Here is a 23,136-nt window from a genome sequence, read left to right on the forward strand (position 1 = left end):
GCCACAGGCTGCTCCCGAAAAATAGTCTGGATGCAGCTACTCTGGTTGTAGTGGGAGAGGAAAGCTTCAGAGTGGTGAGCTGACTCATGCAAATCGAATTGTGCAAACAGCTATAGTGCAAAAATGCAGCCAGAACATTCATACAATTACCAACTAACATTGCTAAAACTTCTGTCTTCGCCAGACTGCAAACAACTGCAGTGCAACACTGCCTGTTCACACGTAGGATTTTGTGTCAGCTCCAAGTGCAGGACATGGCATATTTATGAAGCCTCAGTTAAAACAACAGCAAAGCAAAACCTAGACCTTTTGCCAATCAAAGCAGCCATATCCAAGACTTCTGCTAAACATTTTAGACATGGGATTTTGTGTTGATCATCTCCAGATTCCGGCCATATTAAAATCTCACTACCCTGCAACCAAGTCCATGCGTGGGGCACTGGTACAGGGGTGGAAGGGAGAGGAGGCTGACTGACGTGGCAGACGTTCTAAGCTCGTTTTAAAACAAGATTATCAACCGAATTTATCCCTCTCTTACAGTTCTTTCAAAATCAAGTTTTAATTTGTCTGTCCTCTGAAGAGTTTCAATTTTTCCCCACTCACTGACAAACCTAAAACCAGCAACATTTCCAAAGCATGGAGAAAAATATTTAATGAAAAAAGATATACGTATATAAAAAGACTCTGATACAAGTCATTTAACAAAAACAAAAAAAAAAGAGAGGGAATACTGAAACAGAAACAGACAGCAATACTTATATTTACATTATATTAAGAGAATAAATTTAATCAAATATAACATCTCACTCAGATTTTCAGGTAACCCTTCAGAAAGAGGGGTTTTTACAGTAAAGATGGAACCAGAGTAAAAATAAATTTTCTGGTTTAGACAGCAGTGGATATGACCCTTGTGTTACAAGATGCTTTCAGAGATTACCCAAAACCAGACTGATTTAAAAAGCTTCCCAAGTGCTGACTGTACGTGGTTGCTCTGGCAAAAACAGTTCAAAAGCAAAGCCTGTGTTTCTCTCAGCTTTGTCATTCATGAGTTCATCAGCATCACGAATTTGCGCAGAGGCAAGTAATGATATTAGTTTTAACAATGAACTTTAGTTAAGTAGTAATCATACACCCGGGTGAATCCCATTGCTCTGTCCAACATCTTTAAGCCCACAAAGAAACCTTCCCCATTGTTTTATTTTAGAATGGAATTTCATATTTTAAGTCATCAGCAACTCCAGTCTCTCACATTCCCACTGCAGCTGCAAACACGAAACTGTCACACTACAACCAGTTTTCTTTTTAAAGCAGATGCAGAAGAGTTTCTCTGTGGCGTTTAAAATAAAGTTCTTCCCCACAGCTCCAAACGATCGTTAGGCGATGGAGGAAGAACTTGTATGAAATTCTCAACAATACAGAAGTAGGTTGAGATGCATTGAGTAAAACACTGGAAGGTGAGCCAATCAGTCTATGTACGGATATTCTCACGAGGTCAGAACACACGTATCTGAACCACCATCCCCCTTACGAAAGCCATTTATCATTTCCATGGATCAGCAGCCATGAGGGCAACAAGAAAAGTTAAATATTTAAGAAGCTTCCACCAAACATGATTAGCCAAACGCAGCTGAAACTTCAGCTGGATTAACTGTACAAACCAGGGCAAATTCACGTAGTCCAGGACCTGCCCCATTATTTATGGACTTTTTTTTCCCTCCTCATATTGAAGGTAACACAGCTGTAGATCTTATGTATGGACGGAAGTTTTTTTAAGTCTAGGACAACACACTGTAGGCATATAACACAGATAGCAGCAAAGTAACTTTCTGTCTGTTTTGGGATTGGTTTTTTTGAGTTTGGTGGGTTTTTGCTGTTGTTTTTTTGTTTGTTTTTTTTTTTTTAAAGCAAGAAAGTGCTTCAGAGCTCTGGAAAAGCGAGCAGGATCAGAACTCCTCATGGACGTTACGTGCATAGTCCATAAGCTTGCTGCCAGTGAAGTATTCACTGTATTTCAGGATCTCTTCCAACTCTAAGTGATGGTTTTGATTTTCATCTGCTACTGCTATCATTTGCTTTGCTTCATTTAGGGCATTGTATTCATTCATAGGATCCATATATTCCTGAAACAAGTAACGAAATAATTTTCAGTTACTGAGCACACATTACCACACATCAGAATTACAAACCTTGGCTCTATGTAAGCTTCAGCAATTATGAGACCAACATCAGCCATCTCAAAGCAAACACAAGAATGAAAAAAAGCATTAGCACATTTTTAAGAGCCTTACATCTATCTCCTAGCTATTTTTCCCTTCACTGCTTCCTTGGTTGTTCTAACAGAAATCTGGATTTTCTCAGCTTATGTCACTGTCTAGAATAAAAATTTTTTTGACATTTTTGTTGCAAATTAACCTCACTATCAAATCTGGTGCTTTTTGTGCAGAAATATAAATTCAAAACTAAAAAGTGGCACACTATTGGGCTGTATGACCTAGAATTTCTTGTTTCTGGAGGTAATCTTTTTAGAACATGTTCAATTTAGAACTTTCTTGTTCCATTTTAAATGACCAGGCAGACATTATAGAGGTCAGAAATCTCAGAAAAAAAAAAGCATTTTGCTCCTTCACTTAACCTGAAACAGATTAAGTTTTCAAGCAGTGCACTTTAGTCCATGATATCGAAGACTCAAGATTATCTTCAATTTCTTCCCAGAACGTGATGTACATGTGCATGCACCTATGTGTGTATATGTATACAAAGATTCACAGACAAACCAGCTATTTTTAAAAGAAATTCTCAGTAAAAAGGCTATTGACATTGTCTATGTCACAATATAACTGTTTATCCATACTACTGCTATCGTTCATACCCATATATTTGCACACTGAGAAGGTTAGGAGCTTGAACATTCATCCTGTCTCAGGGAGAAGACCAACGATTGAGAGGTTCTTCTTTCCCACTGCCTATGCTGCAGTTTGAATTCTGCTACTCAAAGTCCATTCTTATATCCAGAAAGGGAAAAAAAAAGGCAGAAGTGAGCCATAAATCTCTTTGATTGGCCACAAAACTGCCACAGCTATAGGGTGCAGAATATTCCATGTTGTTTGGTAGACTCTTCTGCACACAGAATTATTAGAAGAAAGCCTTACTTCTGCAAACCAAAGTTCAAAAAGGTCACAAACTAGAATCCACACTTGAAAAATAGTATTTTTTATTATTATTTTTATTTAAAAAAAAAAACACTCTGAAAGACAAGAGATCTCTGATCTCTAGGCTACTGAGGTCCCAGGGTTTGTTGCTTGTTAGGTTTTTTTGTTTGTTTTCTTTTTGGGTGGTTTTTTTTTTAATTAATATATAGGTTGCCAGTTACTCCTTTTGCAACTGAAAGTATGACTCATCATCCCATTAACCAGCGCACTTAAGCCAGCCTGTGACTTGTTTTCAAGCACTTCCTATCCATACAAGTGTCTGTCTGACAGAAAACCCCAAAAGCATACCTAGGAATAACAGTTATGGTAGGAAAACTCCTCCTCCCCTTTAACAGAAAGCATAACACCACTGTCTGCAAGCACTATAGAACGATACTATAATCCAAAGTTTTTTAAAGTAGGCACACACGCTGCACTTAAAAATTTTTGGACTTCATATTCTCTAAAGCAGTTTCAATCCTGTATTTAAAAAGCAACTCTTGGTTTTAAAAACACTAGAACTAACTATTTGAGGAAGACTTACCTCCAGCTCCTCCATTGTGACAATACCATCATGGTTAGCATCAATGACCTCCTCAAATTCTTTCTTTCTATCTTTTACCCAGTCATCATCAATATCTTGAGCTTGCTGGTTCTCTACAGTCCCAACAGGTAATGAAATGAACTCTGACAGGGTAAGTTTCTTATCTCCATCTTGATCTACAACAGAAGTCACAATAACTAAAAAGTACTTGCTTAGTGCCCATTAAAAATCAGAAATTCCTTCATGTCAGAGATGTCATCGGTGCAGTCTGCCTGGTTTCAGCACTCCACAATCCTGACTAGCAGAGAAGACTAGTTACCATTTATATCTTTGGTCACCTGAAAACTGTCTGCATTATGGTACATAAGCAATGTTTTTAGAAGGCTAAAAAGCATACAGCTAATATACTAAACAAAAAAATTTCTGGACCTGAAGGACGTACCAGGCAGCAAGCTGGGCTTTGGGCTTTTTTTTTTTTTTTTCAATTGTTGAAAAATAAACAATCTACTGCAACAGACATTTTCTTACAGCTGTATCCAGTGTCCCCCATATTAGCATTCAGGAAAATTAACCCTCAAAAAACTGCGTGCCGGAGTTGTTCTGTCTGTGCATGTCACACACTCAGGTATCACCGGAAACTCTTAATGTTTATTGAGGTAACAATTTTAATCCCAATGTTCTAACAGTTTTAAATATGCACCACTATTGACTGAATAGAAAAAAAAAGTATGCCAATACCTACGAATTAAAAAAAAAAATATTTTCTTAGAAACCTCCATCATTTATTTCCACTTTCATGACTGCTGCACGTCATGATTCTTACACAGCTGCTGTACTGGGGAAGTACAAAGCAATTAATCCCCTCCTCACAGAACATTCACATCCATGTATTTTATAATATTTTACTATCCAAACCTTTTCTACTATTGCTACAGTGATCCTATAATGCAGCAGCACTTGATCTTCCTTGTATGAAGTACTCAGAATATCTTTCTAACATATAACGTTGTGCTGTTCTTCAACAACTAGAGACTAAATTTTGTCTTGAAAGACGCACAGACAACTCCACAGGGATGCCAACGTTTGTGCTAACAATTTGGTTTTCTTACTTATCACATTAGATGGGTAGAACAGAGCTAAAATTTCAGACTGACCCGTGACGGCGCAATGGCCTAATAACGTCTACTCAATAAAATGGTTTGCAAGTTAACAGCTCCCAAGAAGACTGTTTTAAAAAGGCATACCCAAATCCCGGATGATTTCCTTCACCATGAACTTCAGCATTCCCCTACTATGCTCTGGATGAAGAAAGGACAAGAATTCTTCTTCATTCAACAACAGATCAGGAGGTGGGTTGTCAGCTTGGTACCACCGATCCTTCAGGTTATCTAAAACTTCCTGTGCTAGAAATTTAAGAAAAAGATTTCAGCTATCATGTTCAATCTATTTAAAATTCTTACAAGATACCTTCCCCAGCTACTCAATTGTTCAAACAAGGATGACCTATGAACCAGTTATTTTTAACAGTTTTACAGTTAAAAAATTTTTAACAGTCCAGCTCCCAGGGAAAGGGGGTAACGAGGGGAAACAAAGTGCAATTAGCTCTGTCTAGTTTGTGCTGAAGCCCCAGGAAAGATCCTTTAACCAAACAACTGAACTCAAATTAGGAGATGAAAAAGATTTAGCTACACCTGCACCAGAACTTCAGTGTACCAAGTGAAAAGTGTTGTCCTACCAGTATTGTTAGCTGGTTCTGGTAGCAGATATGAATAATTTAACTTTGTCCAGTCCTCGCTGTTCTCCTTTCTTAATTTCATGTTCTGATGCCTACTACCAACTGAAATCTTTCACCTGTCTGCATACCAGGAGTATCTTTCTTCTGAACAAATTATTTGTTTTCTACTTCACACCAGTCCTGTGCAATGAAATAGCCAAAACATTCTTCAAATCCAAAATGTTCTTCAGATTCCCTAGCTCCATGTATTGCAATTGTAACATCACGTATCTAGTTAACCTCTACGTGAAAGGAAGATGTCAACCAATTCTTTTCCTACCCAAAAAATAACCACAGAACAATAAACCTTTTAACGTGTTTTCTCCTCTCTCAAACATCACGACTACCATTAAACCTAGAAAGATGCTTCTGACTGGTGAAGCACCACCGTACTAGTGCTTTGGCTAACAGCACTATCAACATTTATTCTACTCTGTAGCATTTGTTAAGTTTACCACAGGTAGGAAAATATTCTTTGCAAACACAGCGGTTCCAAGCATGAGCAAAGGGACGCATTTTATTACTCCAATGTTACAACACTCAGCTTCTCTTATTTCAATTTGGCATTTCTTAACACACCATTGTCTAAACCAAACCCAGGTGATTGTTTTAAACGCTTTTTAGGTATGTTCCAGCTCACAGAATTTGAGTGAACACAACGGTACAGTGATCTACCAAAGTGATGATCCAGTTATGCATACTGCACACCATTTGAAGTGCAGAGTTTTTTTTCTCCAGCCACACCACCATTCCAGATAGCATCCTCATTCTCCACAAAACTACAGATATGAATTAAGCTTAAGAATTGCATTAAATAGATTATAAAAAGGAAAAAATCAAAGCCTAGTTTTTACAGCAATTAACAATACTTTTCAACAGACAGCTGTTCTTTACAAAGCATTTAACTGAGAAGACAGTATGAGCAAAGTCATAAAGCAGAGGACCAGGAAAGCTACAAAGCGACTTGCGCCCTGCCTCTGCTCCTCCCTTCTTCCTCTACCCTGTCAAATGCTCGGAGTTTAAGGGAATTTCCTACTCAGAGAGAACTTATATCCTTAGACTCATACATCATCCAGCATTTCAGGCTGAAGATGTGATTTGTTGGAACTATGAGAGATTTAAGAGGGCAGCTCTACAAAAGAAAGTGTGGAAACACGAAGAACAGACTCTAAGCTGAGCGCCAAGAAATGCATTTAATTTTCAGTTACTTAAGGATACAAGTACTTATTGTTCCTTTTAGCTACTTTGTCTGTTCTACACCAGAAAGCATTCTGGCTTCAGGCCTAAACCTTGCATATGTTTTTGTTATCGCTATAATTTAATAAAGAAAAATATTTTTGCTGCAAGGAGCAAACACAAGTTGAAGTACATGGGTATGAACAGATACATCAGCACCACAATCATTTTGCATTTCCACTTCTTTCATTTCGTCTTACTTTTTAAGTGAATTTTTCCTAAACTCGACCGAGAATCATAACTTGTACATGAGTTTCTGCTAAAACCATGCATCTGATTTGAAGAAAAAAAAACACTCTGCGACACACAACGTGAATATTATGTGCACCTAGTGGTCTCGAACATAACCAAACAGGAAAAAGATACCTGTAGAGAGTACTCTTTTTCTAGTGTAGGCATTTTCTAAATGACACACTGGAAAAAAATACAGTCTGTGGTACACCCTACAATCTGCAAAATACACTAACACACAAATATGAACCATTTGCTTTCCACAAGTTTTAAAAGAACTCTGAAAGACTACAGTCTTCAGATAATAAACTTTTATTTTAATTTAATAAACTGCCTTAACTAGCTCCTGCATGCTTTTGGTTGCCGAGTTATAAGAGGAAAAAAAAAACCAAACTCAATGGTCACATCTAAGTTTTTGAACTGCTAGTTGTAATTAAGAGTTAAGCCTTCAGTGAGCATGTTTTTGTGAAGAGTAAAGAAATCCTTCAGAGTCTTAATCTTAGGGCAAGTTTTAGTTACATCAAGCACACAAGTAAACACGGAATAATCAAATCACTTGCTTTTGATTTTCCAGTGTAGTCAGCCTCAAATGGTACAAGTCACAAGCCAATCTCCCTTTGCCTACCTTTCTTACTCAGCCTTAAATGAAACTCAACTGTCAGTCACCAGTTGCAACTGCTGTTATCTGCATAAGTGAAGTAAAGTTGTGTCCCTAGTTCTGAGATGGCATCCAAACTGTAGCGTGTTTCTGTGCAAGACTCAGAACATGCCTTAAGATCCACACATTCAGTTAGTTTTTACTATACAGATCGAGAAAGAGTACTTTTACACTGCACTGCAGTATGAAAATAAGCTTTGTCTATCGCCCTCAGGAAGCGGTAGATAACTAATTTGATTTTCCCAAACAAGGCTTGTTACTTAGATGGAAAAATGGTTATGTACACACTTCCCTTATTCAGCAAATCTTTTATCTGATGAGCATTCCTGTAAACTGTAGTTAACCACACTGCCATAAAGCACGCTGCACAGGTGTTTTCCCTGCCATCAAATTCAAAGGCCCATTTGCATTTCAGTTGCTTTTTGATACATGGAAAAAATAACATAACCCACTTTTAAATGACTAATTCCTGCAAGGAAAGGCTAAGGCTTCACGTTTTACTTAACAGTAAATTCAAACGCTTTTAGATGGGGGGGACTGGGGAGATGACTCTGAAAGAGTTGCCATGTTTCTACTAAGCCAGATTCAAATGAAAGTTTCAAAAGTAACACGGAAGAAAAGATCAATCTCACTCACCCAAAGAATCAGTCTCTATACAGAACTCAGATGAAACATGAAACAATTGTTATGCAACCTTCTGCTATTAGCTCCTAGTGTGCTTTGCAGTGCCCAACCACCGACCTATTTAAAACACAACGCTGGTGGCACATCCACCCCTCCTCAGTTTAGAGTAGGATTCGTGTGCAGCAGCTCCTTTTCATGGGGAGCAACAGGGGACCTGCTTACCGCATTAATAATACAACGGTCCACAGCACAAGCCTGACTTTAGCACACTGTTAAACATAAATAACAAAATTGTTCAAATAAGCAACCGAGATTTTTCTGTGTTAAATATTTACATCAAAAGTGTTGAAGGCACATTTGGATCAGAAAGAAATCTAGTATTTCTGTCTTGGGACTTACACATTCTACATTTGTGTAGAAGCAGAAGAACTAAAACATTCGTCTTATATCAAGAGCAGTTTTGATATTTAGATTTTTAGGAAAGTAAAAGAAAAAATTGACACACCCCAACGGTCTACACTTACTTTCTTCATCTATTTTCAACTCTTCGTTGTTTCTGATCTTCTCTGCAATCTCTTTTTCATTAAAACCCTTACTTGCCAAAAATTTAATTTTATATTCATCCCAGGACACATGACCTGCAAGAAAGAGCCAGATCTCAGACATGACACAGTATGCTTAAATGACAAACTTTTGGTCTCATTACCTAAAACAGTACGTGCTAAAATCTTTTGGTTCAGCACTCCAACCATCACATTAAGCTTTACAAATGGTGATACAAAAACTGATTCACTTTTATGCTTCTTTAGACCAGACAGATCTTGTGAAAATAACCTGTTTATGTCACCGTCCTCCCCCCATTTCTGGTAGAGCTACAAAACTTGTTACAGTTTCCTACGACCACAAGTGAAACAACAGCAGTCAACACAGAACTACAACGCTGACTGAAGCACATATTTCTTTGCTTTAGTGTCTTCTGCACAGACCAAAGCTGTGGTGATTACAGGCAGCCCAAAGGAACCTGGATTTTGTCACAGCACATCTGGAGAGCAGCCAGTAGGTTTGGCTACCAGCAACTGATTTAAGATATCGTCAGAAGATTGAGGAAGCATTCATCTTACCATCACCATCAGGGTCCACAGCTCGGAAGTGCATTTTATTCTCTTCCACAGCTTCCTGGAAATGTTCATCTGTCTTTTCCATGATCCAGCGCTGCATCTCTTTTGCACCTATCTTTTTATCATTATTTATATCCACCCTACGGATGAACAGCATAGTAAATAGATTTAGATTTGGGGATCAGGGGCATAGGGGGAAAGTGTAATACATTTTTAGATTCTAAATTAATTATTCAACAATAACAAACATAAGTTGCTACAGAAAACAGTGTATTGATAACTCTCTCTGAGAAATTGTACATTCTTTGAACTACAGAGTAAACAAGTAGCAAGTTGGCCATTTATTTCAAATTTATATTTATTTAACTACAACATCTAGGTTACTACTCAGCGAAAAACATTCAGCCATACTTCCCTTTGCTGTAAGTTAACTCATTTCAATATTAAGTTTTTGAGTAAATTTTTGAAGCAGAGGAAACCACAAATACATCCCTCCTGGCATATTGGCTCATTTCCTACTGGTGCAGAACTGTCATCTGCCAGCTGCTCCAGACTTCCACCACTCTGAAAAATTTCCTCTCTAACATTCTCTCTAACCATCAACTCCCTCTCAATTTAACTTTCCAAGTCCTTTTCTCCTTGATCTTCCAAGATCTCTGAAGTTTACTGAGTGCATGGACTTTCAAACTATCTAATACTTTGGCTGTAGTACTTGTAAGTTGGGAAAAAAAAACAAACAAACCAGGTTTCCTTTATTATACCTTGATCTCTGGCAAGACATTACAGCTGATAGTTTTTAATTCATCACACATTTAAAAGTTCTGCATGTACCTTTGCTCTCCATTAGGTTTCTGAGTTACCAGGCTCACTTTGCTCTGTCAAAGGATATGCTGTACTCAGTGCTACTGACCTATTGAGCTACAGAATTAAAGTTTTTCTACCTAATATTATCAGTAAAAACATCCAATCTGACAGCCCACTGTTCTCCTTAACGTACTTACCAACACCCGCTTTACTGTATAAGATACTCTGCCACACCATCAATTCCATTAATGCTCATTTCATTAAAAAGAAGTTAATACAAAAATTAGAGTTGAAGAACAAATAACATGCCACTTAAAATTTTTTTTGAGCATACCATTAAGTATTTATTAAAAAAAAAGACAACAATATTTACAACTGAAAAGACATCACTAACATTCACAAGAAAAGATTCTATTTAAAGCATACCAAAACCCCTCTTGTGTTTTTCACTGGTTTTTGCTGGGTATTTTTTTTAACAGAACAAAAAACCCCAGCTTGACTCTAGCTTTTTTTTATCTGTTTGTATCACTGCCTTAACGGCACCGAAGTGTTATCATTGAAACTCGAATTATCAAATATGTGATTTGCCTTTAAATGTCAACTAAATGTTAGAAGCTTAAGCCAAATAACAACCCTAGCACTTAAATCTTCTGCAACACTTAACTGTATTAATAAACGCAGTATTAGTGGTTTTAAACATCGTATCACATCTTTACACACGCACAGGCTCTGTATCAGCAGCTTTTCAGGATCAATGGCAAGACCAGTAAAACGGTCATGTTCCAGTCGCACCACCTTGCGCTCAGGTGAACAAACGTGGGGTTTGATACGGAATAGGTATTATCAAAAATGAGAATGGAAAACAAAGCATTTTCCTCTCAACATTTAACATTCTAGATTCCTCAGATCAAAGCCATCAAACTTACTACTTCCAAGCTGCACTCTCCATCTGAATCACACTGTAACCGGGGAGAAAGGTAACAAACATTCCATTTATTGCTCTTCCAGCTCATGAAACTACACCTTTGCTCTGCTACCACAGCTCACAATCAAGGACTCAGATTTTCACAAACTAGCAGGCACCCACTGCACAAGGTGAGCTGAAATCCTTTCAGTGTCCACAAACAACACTTCTGCTTTTGAGAGACAGTGTTGTAAATATTCCTCCCAGTACAGAGTGACTTCAGAAACTGAAATCTTCAGAAACTGAAATATAGATTTATGAAACGGCACTTGTTCTTTCAGTCACACACAGCTTGCTCACCAGGAAAAACATGGTTTGGGGAGCTTTTCTTCCATGTTTCTAATTTATTTTCAGTAATCCTATTAGACAATAATGTATGCTTTGAATTGACTACTTTATATCATACTGGCATGCTGTAGAACCTCAGCTGTCATTAATTAAAAACACACCATGTGTTTCCTTTATGTCTTCCAATAAAGTATTTCCAAAGCACCTGGAAGCCTGTGACTTACCAGCTTCCCACAGAAGCTCATAGTATTTCTCTTTTCACTCAGCCTTTAAGAGTATGTCTGGAAAGCAACTAAATTCCTCAGAATGCTTTTCCACATTTCTCATCTGATCATGTGACAGAATGTGATTTTAATTAAGTATCCAAGTGAAGTTGATCTTGAACCCAATTGCTTCAAGCTCCTTCAGACAACTGCTTTCATAACAAAAAGGCAGAAGTGAATGGAGTTTGCAATTTGTGAATGACAATTTGCTAACCACCAGCTGAACGTTTCCAGTGAGCACACAGCAATAAAGAAAATGAAACTTTCTAGGCACAATCTTAATATTTCTATATATCCTATCAAGGAAGTGAGTGGTCTGAATAGCAGACATAGTAATAACGGATTCTACTCTAAATGAAAAAGGCACTCTGGTTTGCCTATTTGCTTTTACTCAGGAGCACACCAGGGGAAAAAAATTCCAATTATATTATTGACATTTTTCCCTGTTAAGGAAAAGTTTGCAGGAAAAAAAGCTTTAAGCCTTCTCATTTTATCCCAAGTATATGTGCATCCCCACAACACCATCAGCATTAAGAGCGGCAATGTAATTTAAGCTCTTTTATTAAAACTAATCCTCCCTTGAAAAAATGCCAATAAAGCCAATTCTGCCACCCAGTGTCTACAAGAATGCACTGACTATAATTTCCATTTCCATCATGTTTACTGACCTCCAAACATCTGGTATTTTATCAGCTGACACAAACGTTATCTAGCACAAGAAGTGCTTTATAAAAGGAAAAATGCTTTAATGTCTAAAAGTAAAGTTAATGTGTTTACAGCAAGTAAAGAGCTAGCTGAAGTTTTCAAAAAGGCTACAAAAGAAAAATGTAGTATTTCTATTCTCGTGTTTCATCCTCGTTCTCTTTTCTCTTTCTAAACTCTGAGGAGCTGAATATCTCATTAACAACACTGCTAATTTAATGAAGAAAGCTGTCACATCAAGTTACTTACAGCAAAGCAATACAGCATACTACAGCTAGAACGAAACTAGAACAATACTGGAACAAACTCACGCCCTCCCAGTTCATTGCATGGCCATCCTACCACTAAGGAAGCCCTTCCTTACTAATTCCTTGATCTAAGGTACAAGTGTGATTGATTATTTATTGAGTCAGGAAAAATTAAGGTATGTAAATACCTTAGTAACAGGAACACAGTGCTTATAGTATGATGCTTTCTCCCTCATCATTACAATTTTAAAATATTACAGAAAAATTTGCAAATTTTACTCTGAAGATGAGAGAAAAAACTGCACTCTTCTTGGCAATATATATATAACTTACTTTGAAAAGATGACCATGAGCTTTTTCCTATTTTTTCTGGGTTCTGAATCTTCCTCAAACTCTTCCATCTCTTTTCCTAGAAAAACTTCTTGATGAAATTCTTTGTTAAGATGTCCATCCATTTCCATTTTTACCCCATTCAAGTGATCTGGGGGCAAGATCTCATTCTCATCTTTACTGTCAGCTGGCTTCTCTTTGAGGGCCGAGTTATTTGCAGGCCTTGCATAAACATCCATTAGAAGAAATACGAACAGAAGGGACAAATACAAAGATCCCAAACTGCAGAGAAAGGCCTGTCTGGACATCATTTTTCTCCTTTTTATTCGAAGTATTTGCCGATTAAATTACTGTGACTGGATTAAATGATCTAAAAACAAAAAGACAGACATGCAAATTAAACACTAGAACATTAAGTCATCTAAAATTCAGAAAAGCATACACACACAAATATTTGCAGTGAAATAACAAAAAAGCCTGTTAAATAACAAAACGCTTGACTGGAAATTAATCTGTGTCACTTTTCAGTCTGCCAGGGGACTTTGGAAGATAATATCCTTTATATGGCCAAGTTCTGCTCTGAAAACTGTTTCAAGTGTTATGGCACAGGCTAACCCAACAAGTGAAACCCAGCCCAGCAACCACAACTCTCACTGTGCGAAGGCACAGCACAAGCTCAGCTGTGGCCATGTCCCAGACTCCAGCACCGCACTTCCCAGCAAGCTGCCAACAGCCACAACAGCACAGCAGCCCACCAGGGACCCCAGCAGCCCACCAGGGACCCCAGCAGCCCACCAGGGACCCCAGCAGCCCACCAGGGACCCCAGCAGCCCACCAGGGACCCCAGCAGCCCACCAGGGACCCCAGCAGCCCACCAGGGACCCCAGCAGCCCACCAGGGACCCCAGCAGCCCGCTTCTTCAGAAAGGCTGAAAGACCCAAAGGCCTTTTGGGGAAGCTATAACTGAGGGAAACGCGATTATAACGGCTCCCACTTCAAGCAGAGCTGGAAACACACCGGAACCAGCCAGCAGGAAAAGCAGCTCCAGGGGCAGACCTGTCCCCACCTGCTTGCTGGTGTGGGAAAACCGCTGCCACAGACAAGTCACAGAATCATCTGGTTGGACCCTCAAGATTATCGAGTCCAACCGTCCACCTGCGCTGTCAGGGTCCCTAAACCATGTTCCTCAACACCAAGTCCACACGGTTTTTAAACACCTCCAGGGATGGGGACTCCACCACCTCCCTGGGCAGCCTGTTCCAATACTCACAAACCTCTCTGGAAAGAAATTCTACCTGATATATGAAATAGAGTATTTTACAGAGACAAAAATAACAGTTCTCCTGCTGTGCGTTCTCACTTTGAAACAAATGGGAAAAAAACAGGCAATATTCTTTAGAAAAAGCAGTCCCGCCCGGACTCCGGGAAGGGCCACACACACTCACCGACGGCTCCAGGGCGCTCGCCGTGCCCGTTCCCTGCAGGAGGGGGACGCGGCCGCCGAGCACAGCGGCAGGCCGCGGGGAGGCCAGCCGCCCCTCGCGGAAGGACGTCGGGCGGCGCGGCAGACCCCAGGCCCGCCCCAGCAGCACGGCCCGAATGAGACAGCGCCGCGCCGGAACTGCGTCACCACGCAGTGCGTGCGTGAGGCGGCCATCTTGGAGTAGGGCAGGCAAGCGCCCTGCTCCGCTTGCGGCAGCCATTTTCCCTCACAGCCCGGGCTGCCATGACCCGTTTAAGAAGGGAGGCGAAACTCTGGGGGCTAAAAGTTTTAACGTAGCCGCTCAGGTGCTCTTCCTTACCTTAACTGATACTAAAGCAGACCTTCTTCGAGCGTGAAGTAACCTTATTCGCTCCCTGTCCGCCTCCAGTTTTATCGTTCACCTATTTCACTCGGGAGCCCTTAAAACACCGCCTTTTCTACGCAGCGCGCCGCCACAGCAGCCAGCGAGCTCACACACGGCTGCTGCGTGCTCTCCCGCGCCACAGGCGGCAGCACCGCCACGCACCAACGCTTCCAGCCCGCCGAACGAACAGCACCTGCCGCGGCGTCCCTCGCCGTGCCCGCAACCAACATGGCAGCGCCTCTGCCTCGCATGCCCCGCTGCAAGATGGCCGCCGCACGCCGCCGCCGTGCGGTCAGGTGGCGCAGGGCGCGGCCACTCCTCCTGCCCCTTCCCCCGCAGGGCCGGCGGCGAGGGGAGCGGAGCGGCGGGCGCCGCACGCACCGAGCCCGCGCCGAAGGCCCGGCAGGCGGGCAGGGCCGCAGCCGCTCCTCCTCCCAGGCTGAGCCGGCGCTTCCCCAAGGAGAAGGGGAAAAGGCAGGAGGGAGACATGAAACCGCCGCTGAGGGACAGCGGAGCGCGGTGAGGGTTCCCGCAGGAAGCTTGTCTTCTCTCGGCTGCCGTAGGCCGCTCCGCTTCCCCCCCGGGGCGGGGCTTCCGCCGTTCCCGCCTAAATCCCCGGGGGGGCGGGGCCTCGCGGCCGGGCGGGGGGGGGGCTCCGGCCGCGTCCCGCTCGCCCCGTCGAGGCGCCGCGGCCATGAAGCTGCTGCGCCTGCTGTGCCGCCACAAGACGGCCCTGGGGCTGGGCGGGCTGTCGCTCTTCACCGCCGTCCTGCTCTACCTGGCCAAGTGCACCTCCGAGGGCCTGCGGCCTCTGCCGGCGCCCCGCGGGCTCCCGCACGGCCAGCCCGCCGCTCCGCCGCTGCGCGGGGCCGGGGGGCCGCGGCTGCCGGCGGCCCCGCCGCCCGCCCCGCAGGATTCCGCCTTCCTGGCCGTGCTCATCACCAGCGGCCCCAAGTACAGCGAGCGCCGCAGCATCATCCGCAGCACGTGGCTGGCGGCCGCCGGGCGCGGCCCGCGCGACGGCGTCTGGAGCCGCTTCGTCATCGGCACCGGCGGGCTCGGGGCCGAGGAGCTGCACAGCCTGGAGCTGGAGCAGAGCCGGCACCGGGACCTCCTCCTCCTGCCAGAGCTGCGGGATTCCTACGAGAACCTGACGGCCAAAGTGCTGGCCACCTACGTCTGGCTGGATCTGCACCTGGACTTCCAGTTCGCCCTGAAGGCTGATGACGACACCTTTGTACGCTTGGATGTGCTGGTGGAAGAGCTTCGAGCCAAGGAGCCACGTCGCCTCTACTGGGGCTTCTTCTCCGGCCGCGGTCGGGTGAAATCTGGTGGCAAATGGAAAGAGAGCGCCTGGGTGCTCTGTGACTACTATCTGCCGTACGCTTTGGGTGGTGGGTACGTGATTTCCGCGGATCTGGTGCGTTATTTGCGTCTCAGCAGAGACTACCTGAACATGTGGCAGAGCGAAGATGTCTCCCTGGGGGTGTGGCTGGCTCCCATCGATGTGAAGAGAGTGCACGACCCGCGTTTTGACACCGAGTATAAGTCACGAGGTTGCAACAATAAGTACATAGTAACTCATAAGCAGAGCATCGAGGATATGCTGGAGAAGCACCAGACCCTGGCTAAAGAAGGAAAGCTCTGTAAGGAGGAGGTGAAGCTCAGGCTTTCCTACATGTATGACTGGGGAGTGCCTCCTTCGCAGTGTTGCCAAAGGAAGGATGGTATCCCCTGAAAGCCAGAGGAAGGAAAAGGCAGAATGCTGATGGACTCTCTGAGCTTGGTTACTGTTACGTGGGGAGAATCCCAGTAGCTAGGGCTTAAAAATTACTCAAAAGATTTTGCACGATTCGTTACGTCGCGATCAACGAAACCCTGAAACTCCTAAGAGCTACTGATGTGGCATGGTGTAGAGGTGTTTAGAAAAATGAAATGGATGACAAAAAGCGTGGAAAGGCTCATATGACAGGATTGAAGGCAAATAATAGGTTGCAAAATCCAGATAGTACAGAAAATTGGGGGGAGATAACTTGGACGAAAAGTTGCTGGAAGATTTTTAACAGATTCTGAGGTTTATTTGCTAAAGATCATGACAGGCCTTTATGCTATCTAAAAGATTGTGGAACAAGCGTCTTCTGTTTATTTCCTGGCAAGGAACAGACATCAGTTTGGCAAGGTCTGAAGATTCTAGTGGGGCTGCAAATCAGTTCCTATTGCCCGTGGGAGCAGGTGGCTGGTTGTTGACCCCAGCAGTCAATTAAAGGGAAGAGTTTTACCTAGGATTTTCACATTAGGGGAGGGAGAGCCTGTTTTCCAGTGAGTGCCCTGATTTACAAGAGTGGAATTGTTAGACCTGTGTAACTTGTCTCTAAGCTTTTTGTTGTTTTAAAGACATGATGTACATAAATTACCTGGCAGCTACAGAGTAAGTATGTTTAGGAGCGTGGATCAGTTATGGTATTTAACAGGTATAGAGTATATTATCTTATTTTGGGGGCAAATAGTTATGCTACAAAGCTAGCCTTCAGTTGTTAGGCATAGGTGTTGTTCTTAGCTGATCTCCAAACACAGTGTACGAAGAAATATACATTTCCTCTCCTGAAAGTAGGCAATCTCACTGACTACTACAAGGTCAGACGTTGTAGGCTTCAGTTGAATATTGTTCTGGATGACTTGTGTGAAATGTAAGTTACAAGGATTACATCAGTGGAAGCTATTTGGAGGTCAAACACGATTGCCCTAATGTGCATACCTCAGTGAAGAAAGTAAACTCTGTGTCTAGTCAAGAGAAATAGGTTACAAACACCCACACCCCAAATTCCTGTTTGAAGAGAACCTTGTCTCTCTTTTTGGGAGAGCATTGCAATCCAAGGAGACTAATCTCTCAACAGCCACGTTTAGATGCCCGAAGACAGACTGTATGGATTCCCTCCTTCTCTCCAATAGCACCTTATAGGGGAACTAAAAATAATTTTACAGGAGGTCTAAGTTAATTGGTCAAGTGATATGTCAGTAAATGGGATTATTTTCCTTAGTCCTGTCTACACCACAAATAATTCTAGTACTGACAGAGTTTGCTGGCATCAGAGGCAGTACTGAGCAGTAAACATTCTTGACTGTAGAACGGATCACTCACATGATTTCACCATGTTATTTATCCTGAGACCTTTAGGTAAGCCTGTAATTCAAACATTTTTGAATGTCGGGTGCTCTAATGCACAGAAATACTTTTTTTTCCCCAGTACTAGTTCAGAGCTGCTGACTTCCAGTAACCTTTGTTAGTTGTGGATCTTTCAGTATAAGCAGAGTTTTTAATTTTATGCCTGAAGGGCATTCTTAATTATCAGTTTTACTGTTTGTTGCACACTGCACTTTCATACAACTTCATTTCCTCCTCTCCCTAGGTCAGTGAGAGGTCAGTTCCCACCTGCAGGAAGAGACAAATTGCGAAAATAAAAAGTGTGCTGATATCTCTGTATTTTTGCTTCTTCAATTAGCAATTCATGCCAAAGGAATCAAGTATGGGGTTTTTGTTATCCTTCTCTTGTTTTGATTAAATTGTTGAGGATTAAGAAAAGTCTTCTGCAGAGGCTGATAATTCTTTATTTAGAAAATTTGAACAAATCCTTGACTTCCTTCTAAAACAGAGTTAAATTAAGATACTGAAAAAAATTATTTTAGCATGTGCCTATTCTAATGCATGCTTATGTGTTGACAGATAGGCAGACGTGCTTTTCAACAAAGTATACTATTCCAAAACAAGAATTTAACAAGAATACAGGAAATTTAAATTGGTTTTAGCATTTTCAAAAAAATCTCTCTACCATTTGCGTTTCACTAGTATTGTGTGTATATATGTGATTAAATGCTTGTAATGTGAGTATTTATTTATAATTATTGAAAATGTATTATGTATAGAAAAAATAAGGTAGTTAAGTGTCATTTTAAATTTGTTTAAAGAGGTACTGTAATGTCCATAAGAGTTGCATATCAAGCAGTGCTTGAACTGGTGTACAAGCCATTATTTAAAGTACTGGGATCTGTGGTGCAGGCCAGAACTCTGCTGCATGTCTCCAGCTACTAAGAATGTACTGTTTATCCATTTCTACCAGTAACTGTGTTCATGGAAGTTGTTTACCTTGTTGACTTTGAGTGTCCCTGACCACAACACCCATCCTCACCCCCCCCAAAAAAGTGGTTTTCATTGCTAGCGAAATTAATGGTGGAGAAATGCTGGATCTCCATCTGATATTTGACCCCGTGGAAAACATTATGCATACAAATAGTTAATAGTTAAGAAATCCTCTCAGAGAGTTTCTTGCACAAGTGTCAGGAGTAGCGTGCGCCCTGAAGTACCCAACACAGCAGATCTTGACAGCAGCACATCCCGTTGCCTGCCTTGGTGCACTTGCAAGATGAAGCTCAGAAATTTTGGTGCCCACTCTTACACACTTGGTACCTGGGTCTTGGTCTGACACAACTTCATCAGACCCTTTTCTGTTCCGGGTTACCCGTGTTTTGCTCTAGTTGCAAAAGAAATCAGCGTGGAAGGCTCGACAGATTCTTGTCCTTTGGTAAAGGGTTTTCGTTCTCTTAGTAGATGCCCCCTTACCGCAAACGTGGCGCTTAGATTTCAGTCCCAGTTCACTAAGAAATTCCACAAAAGTAAAAGCTGAAGTTTTTAGACTTTTTCGGTATTGTAAAAGCAGACTGAATCATTTGGGAGAGAGCAGACATCCCACATGTTGTGTGGAAAAACCCAGGAAAACACTAACTAGTACGGAATTATTTTTATATATTTTACTAGAAAGAATTTGCTTGTGAAAGACTTATTAACGTTATTTTGAGTAAACAAGAATCATCTGTGTTGCATGAGTGAGTCACTAAAAGTTGACTTTTTGAGCCCATTCTTTCCGAAGCAAAATATAAAACACATTTTGTACGACATATGAATTGAATATTTCAAATTAATAACTAAAAGCTGTCTTTCATACCTTCACAGGACCAGGCTCTGTGTTTGCTGACATCATCTCAGAAGTGTAGTATATGTTTTTTATACTTGAAAACCATGCTGTAATCTTTGTCTCTCTTGAAAGTCAGGGCGAGGAGTCCGACTTCAGTGGGTCCAGCGTTTGGGAGGATGTTTAAGTGCTGCTGAGAAATAAGTGGGTTTCGGTCTTTGTAGCAGCTGTATTAGAGTGGAAACTTTTGTCGTGGGCCTTAGTGAAAAGAAAATTATCCAAGAACAGATTTATTTTCTTTTTTTTTGTAGCCATTCTTAGTGGCAATAGGTCACTGATATGTTGGGCTTTTATTTTTTTTTATATGGTGTTTCTGCTGGTTTCCAAGTTTTCTCTTCATAAATACTTTGCATTGTTAGTATCATTGTTAGCATGGGGAAAAAAATACCAGCTTTTCTAGATGCCAGTATGTTACTCACTCTGAGTTAGGCAACTCTGTCAAGTCTGTAAGCTTATGTTGGCATCCATTCAGGACTACCATTGAGTTGATCTGTAACACTATTGAGCTGTTTGTTATTATTTACAGATATTTTTTTTTAAAAATATTTAAATCAGGTGTTTAGCATTTTACCAGAACTAGTAGATACATTAGTTGTTAACAACATGCTCTATCCATGGTCATATCTAAGACTTGATACTGAAATATATAGACTTGACAATGGCATAAACTCAGCTGGAAAGTTGATTTTATTTTCCAGTGATTTTTTTTTAAGTTATGTGCAACGTGACTTAATTACTTTAGTGTGTAAAAACAAGTAGCTAAAACATTAATTAAACAAACTAACATTTCCACTTAAAAAAAACAACTCAAGCTTTCAAGAATTCCTATAGTCAGTTCAAGACTTTAAAAAAAAACCAAACCCAACCTAGAAATTACTATTCCCATTACTGAATACTTTCTTTTCTGAATGTCTAGCCTTGTTCATGTGAAGTTTGCTTGAATACAGCTTCTGTGTCGTACTTTTGACAAACGTTACATTTTCTGTCGTTGAGATGCCTCCTTTTTGAGCATTTCAATTTGTATTTCCTATCTGTTAGTTAACGCTCATGTTTTGGGGACCAAGGTGTTGGCTTTGCAGATTTAACTAAAAGCCCAGCAGCATGGGAAGGGGATCAGGAGTTGCATTTCTCTTTGTTTCTGCTCAGCTCTAGCATCAGAGTTGAAATATGGTTTTGGCATTGCTGTGTGCTTGACAAACTGCCCACACCTGCACTACTATATATTTTATTTATGTACTTGTGTGAGATGTGCATTTACCTTGGAACTGGAGCTACTTTATGCCAACATAGTGTGCTGGTTATGACTTTCTGTTATAGACTATATATAGGAAATGCTTGGCAAAACTTGGATACGGATCAGTCCGTCAGTCTGTTACTCGGAGCCCATCTGAAGCTGAAGGATGCTACTAAGTGTGCCTTTATGAAACAGAATTAGCGTGGGGTGCTGTGCTGAGTATGTTGTAAACAAGTGAATGAAGTTGCACATTTTTTTTTTGCAGCCACATAACTTGACCATTTTGGGGGTGGGCTGTGGCACAACGTTTAATTGCTCAGCATTTAAATAGGAAATAAACTGCTAGAAACCTGAAGCTGTCTGTGATGATGAAAACTCTTGGTAATTGCGTAAGCGTGTTGTAAATGTATTTATGTCCTTTCATGTATGCCTTTATGGGCCAAAGGATCTGCGTGCTGTGATTTTTAATAAAAGACTTTTGCTGTATAGGTGATTGCTTGTTGTATGTTAAAAAAAAAAAAAATACAAGTGTGGTTATTTTCATTTTACTGTGCCCCGAGAGGCACAGAGGATTGGCTCACTCTTAAGCAGTTGCCCAAAAACACTGCAATTAACATCAGTAATAACGACTGATTAGCATAGCAGAACCCTAAAGGAGCCAGTGGCTGATCACAAGTTTTTCATTTCAAAAGAAACATCCCAGAACTGCACAAATCCAACAGATTTTCACCCTGTTTGTGGCAGCAGAACTAAGCCAGCTAACTGTCACCTGTTTCTGATAGCCAGTTTTGTTTCCACCTGTAACTTCCCGAGTTATGGCTATCTAGGCACTCTCAGCAGGTTGCCAATGGCTTCCAGTGGTCATTGTTAGCCTTTAAGTCTAAAAAGATTAACCCTTCTGATGGCTTTTCATCAAGTGCTGGGGTTATTAACCTCAAAACAAGTTCTGACACAGCAAAAGAGAAAGAAGCAAGGCAGGGCTAAATTGGCCACGTCAGCTGAAGGTTTGCAGCTGTTGCACACCACTAGATATCCAATGTAGGCTTCCAGAGAAGTGGGAAAGCTTGTTTTCTTTTCCCTCCCATAACACAGGGCTCCAGAACAGACAAGCAATACATTACCTCTCCTCTAAACCCAAACCCACCCTCTTTTGCAACAGCCCAACTATTGTTAGATGAGCACTGTTGAAAGACTATCTGCCCGAAAGCCAAAACAAGCCTTCTAACTCATCTACCTTACCTTTTGTCCAGGAAGGTTGCAAATATTTACTCAACATGATTTCTACAGGATGATGTCCATTATGACAATCAAAACACCCCACACCAAAAAAAACCCACGCAGAGCTATTCTTGCTGCTTTTATGAAGACCAGCTCATTCTCGTCTTATTACTGACCTCAGGGAATCAGCTGGGCAGCAACAAATCAGCTACAGGTGAAGATTAGGCCCAATTATTTTAAAGGGACATCCCCACGTGGGTATTGTCCATCTGTTTTCCTTGATACAATGGAAATGTGTATTTAATTTTTCTTTAAACGTATTTGCATCCAAATTAAAATCTTTCACATACATATAATGAACTCAATTCTCTTTATCTTTGCTACAAAGATTTAAAATAAGACTTTTCTTTTATTTTTTTCCCATGAATAATTCAAAGTAACTTTCAAATTTGTTATCGAAGCAGACCTTTGAAGCAAGGTAATCCGTTTGGAACTCTCCGTAGTTGTCCTGTTTACTGGCCCTGCACAATTCAGTCACTAGATGTCGCCACGTGCCTTTAAGAGCACGTAAAGGGATGTTTTCCTTGGTAAAAAAAAAAACAAAACCAAAACAAAACAGAACATCAAAGCAGGAACATGAGTAGTGTCGAAAGATGGTTGTTTATGACTCAAATGTAGCTATGTTCTCTCATAAGTATCTGCTGTTTAACATAAACTCACATGGATGATCAGGAAGAAAAGCAAGAAAGGTTTCCAATTCAGAAATGGAATTCCGAAGGCACTGTTGAGCGTGGTGCCGACATACCGTTCCATGTAATTAATGCTCGGTAATGCACATGCA

General features: G+C 41.2%; 2 protein-coding genes across 4 annotated transcripts; one reads left to right on the top strand and one right to left on the bottom strand.

Moving 5' to 3' along the window:
• Positions 1 to 1,541: 1,541 nt before the first annotated feature.
• On the bottom strand, positions 1,542 to 15,044 carry SDF4 (stromal cell derived factor 4). 3 transcript variants are annotated; one of them, XM_086625569.1, is made up of 7 exons: positions 15,013 to 15,044; positions 12,976 to 13,342; positions 9,377 to 9,513; positions 8,780 to 8,893; positions 4,977 to 5,135; positions 3,733 to 3,908; positions 1,542 to 2,120 (listed from the first exon to the last, which is right to left on the bottom strand). In XM_086625569.1, exons 2-7 carry the CDS (start codon positions 13,281 to 13,283, stop codon positions 1,944 to 1,946), a joined length of 1,071 nt encoding a protein of 356 aa, XP_086481695.1. In that variant the 5' UTR covers positions 13,284 to 13,342; positions 15,013 to 15,044; the 3' UTR covers positions 1,542 to 1,943. The 3 variants fall into 3 exon arrangements, with proteins under 3 accessions (XP_086481695.1, XP_086481694.1, XP_086481693.1); XM_086625568.1 differs by lacking the exon at positions 15,013 to 15,044 and adding an exon at positions 14,775 to 14,910; XM_086625567.1 differs by lacking the exon at positions 15,013 to 15,044 and adding an exon at positions 14,418 to 14,498.
• Positions 15,045 to 15,513: 469 nt separating this feature from the next.
• On the top strand, positions 15,514 to 21,545 carry B3GALT6 (beta-1,3-galactosyltransferase 6). The gene has a single exon (XM_086625738.1). It carries the CDS (start codon positions 15,514 to 15,516, stop codon positions 16,555 to 16,557), a length of 1,044 nt encoding a protein of 347 aa, XP_086481864.1. The 3' UTR covers positions 16,558 to 21,545.
• Positions 21,546 to 23,136: the final 1,591 nt, after the last annotated feature.

The sequence above is a fragment of the Tauraco erythrolophus genome, chromosome 23 (genome assembly GCF_009769465.1).
Source record: "Tauraco erythrolophus isolate bTauEry1 chromosome 23, bTauEry1.pri, whole genome shotgun sequence".
Classification (NCBI taxonomy): Eukaryota; Metazoa; Chordata; class Aves; order Musophagiformes; family Musophagidae; genus Tauraco; species Tauraco erythrolophus.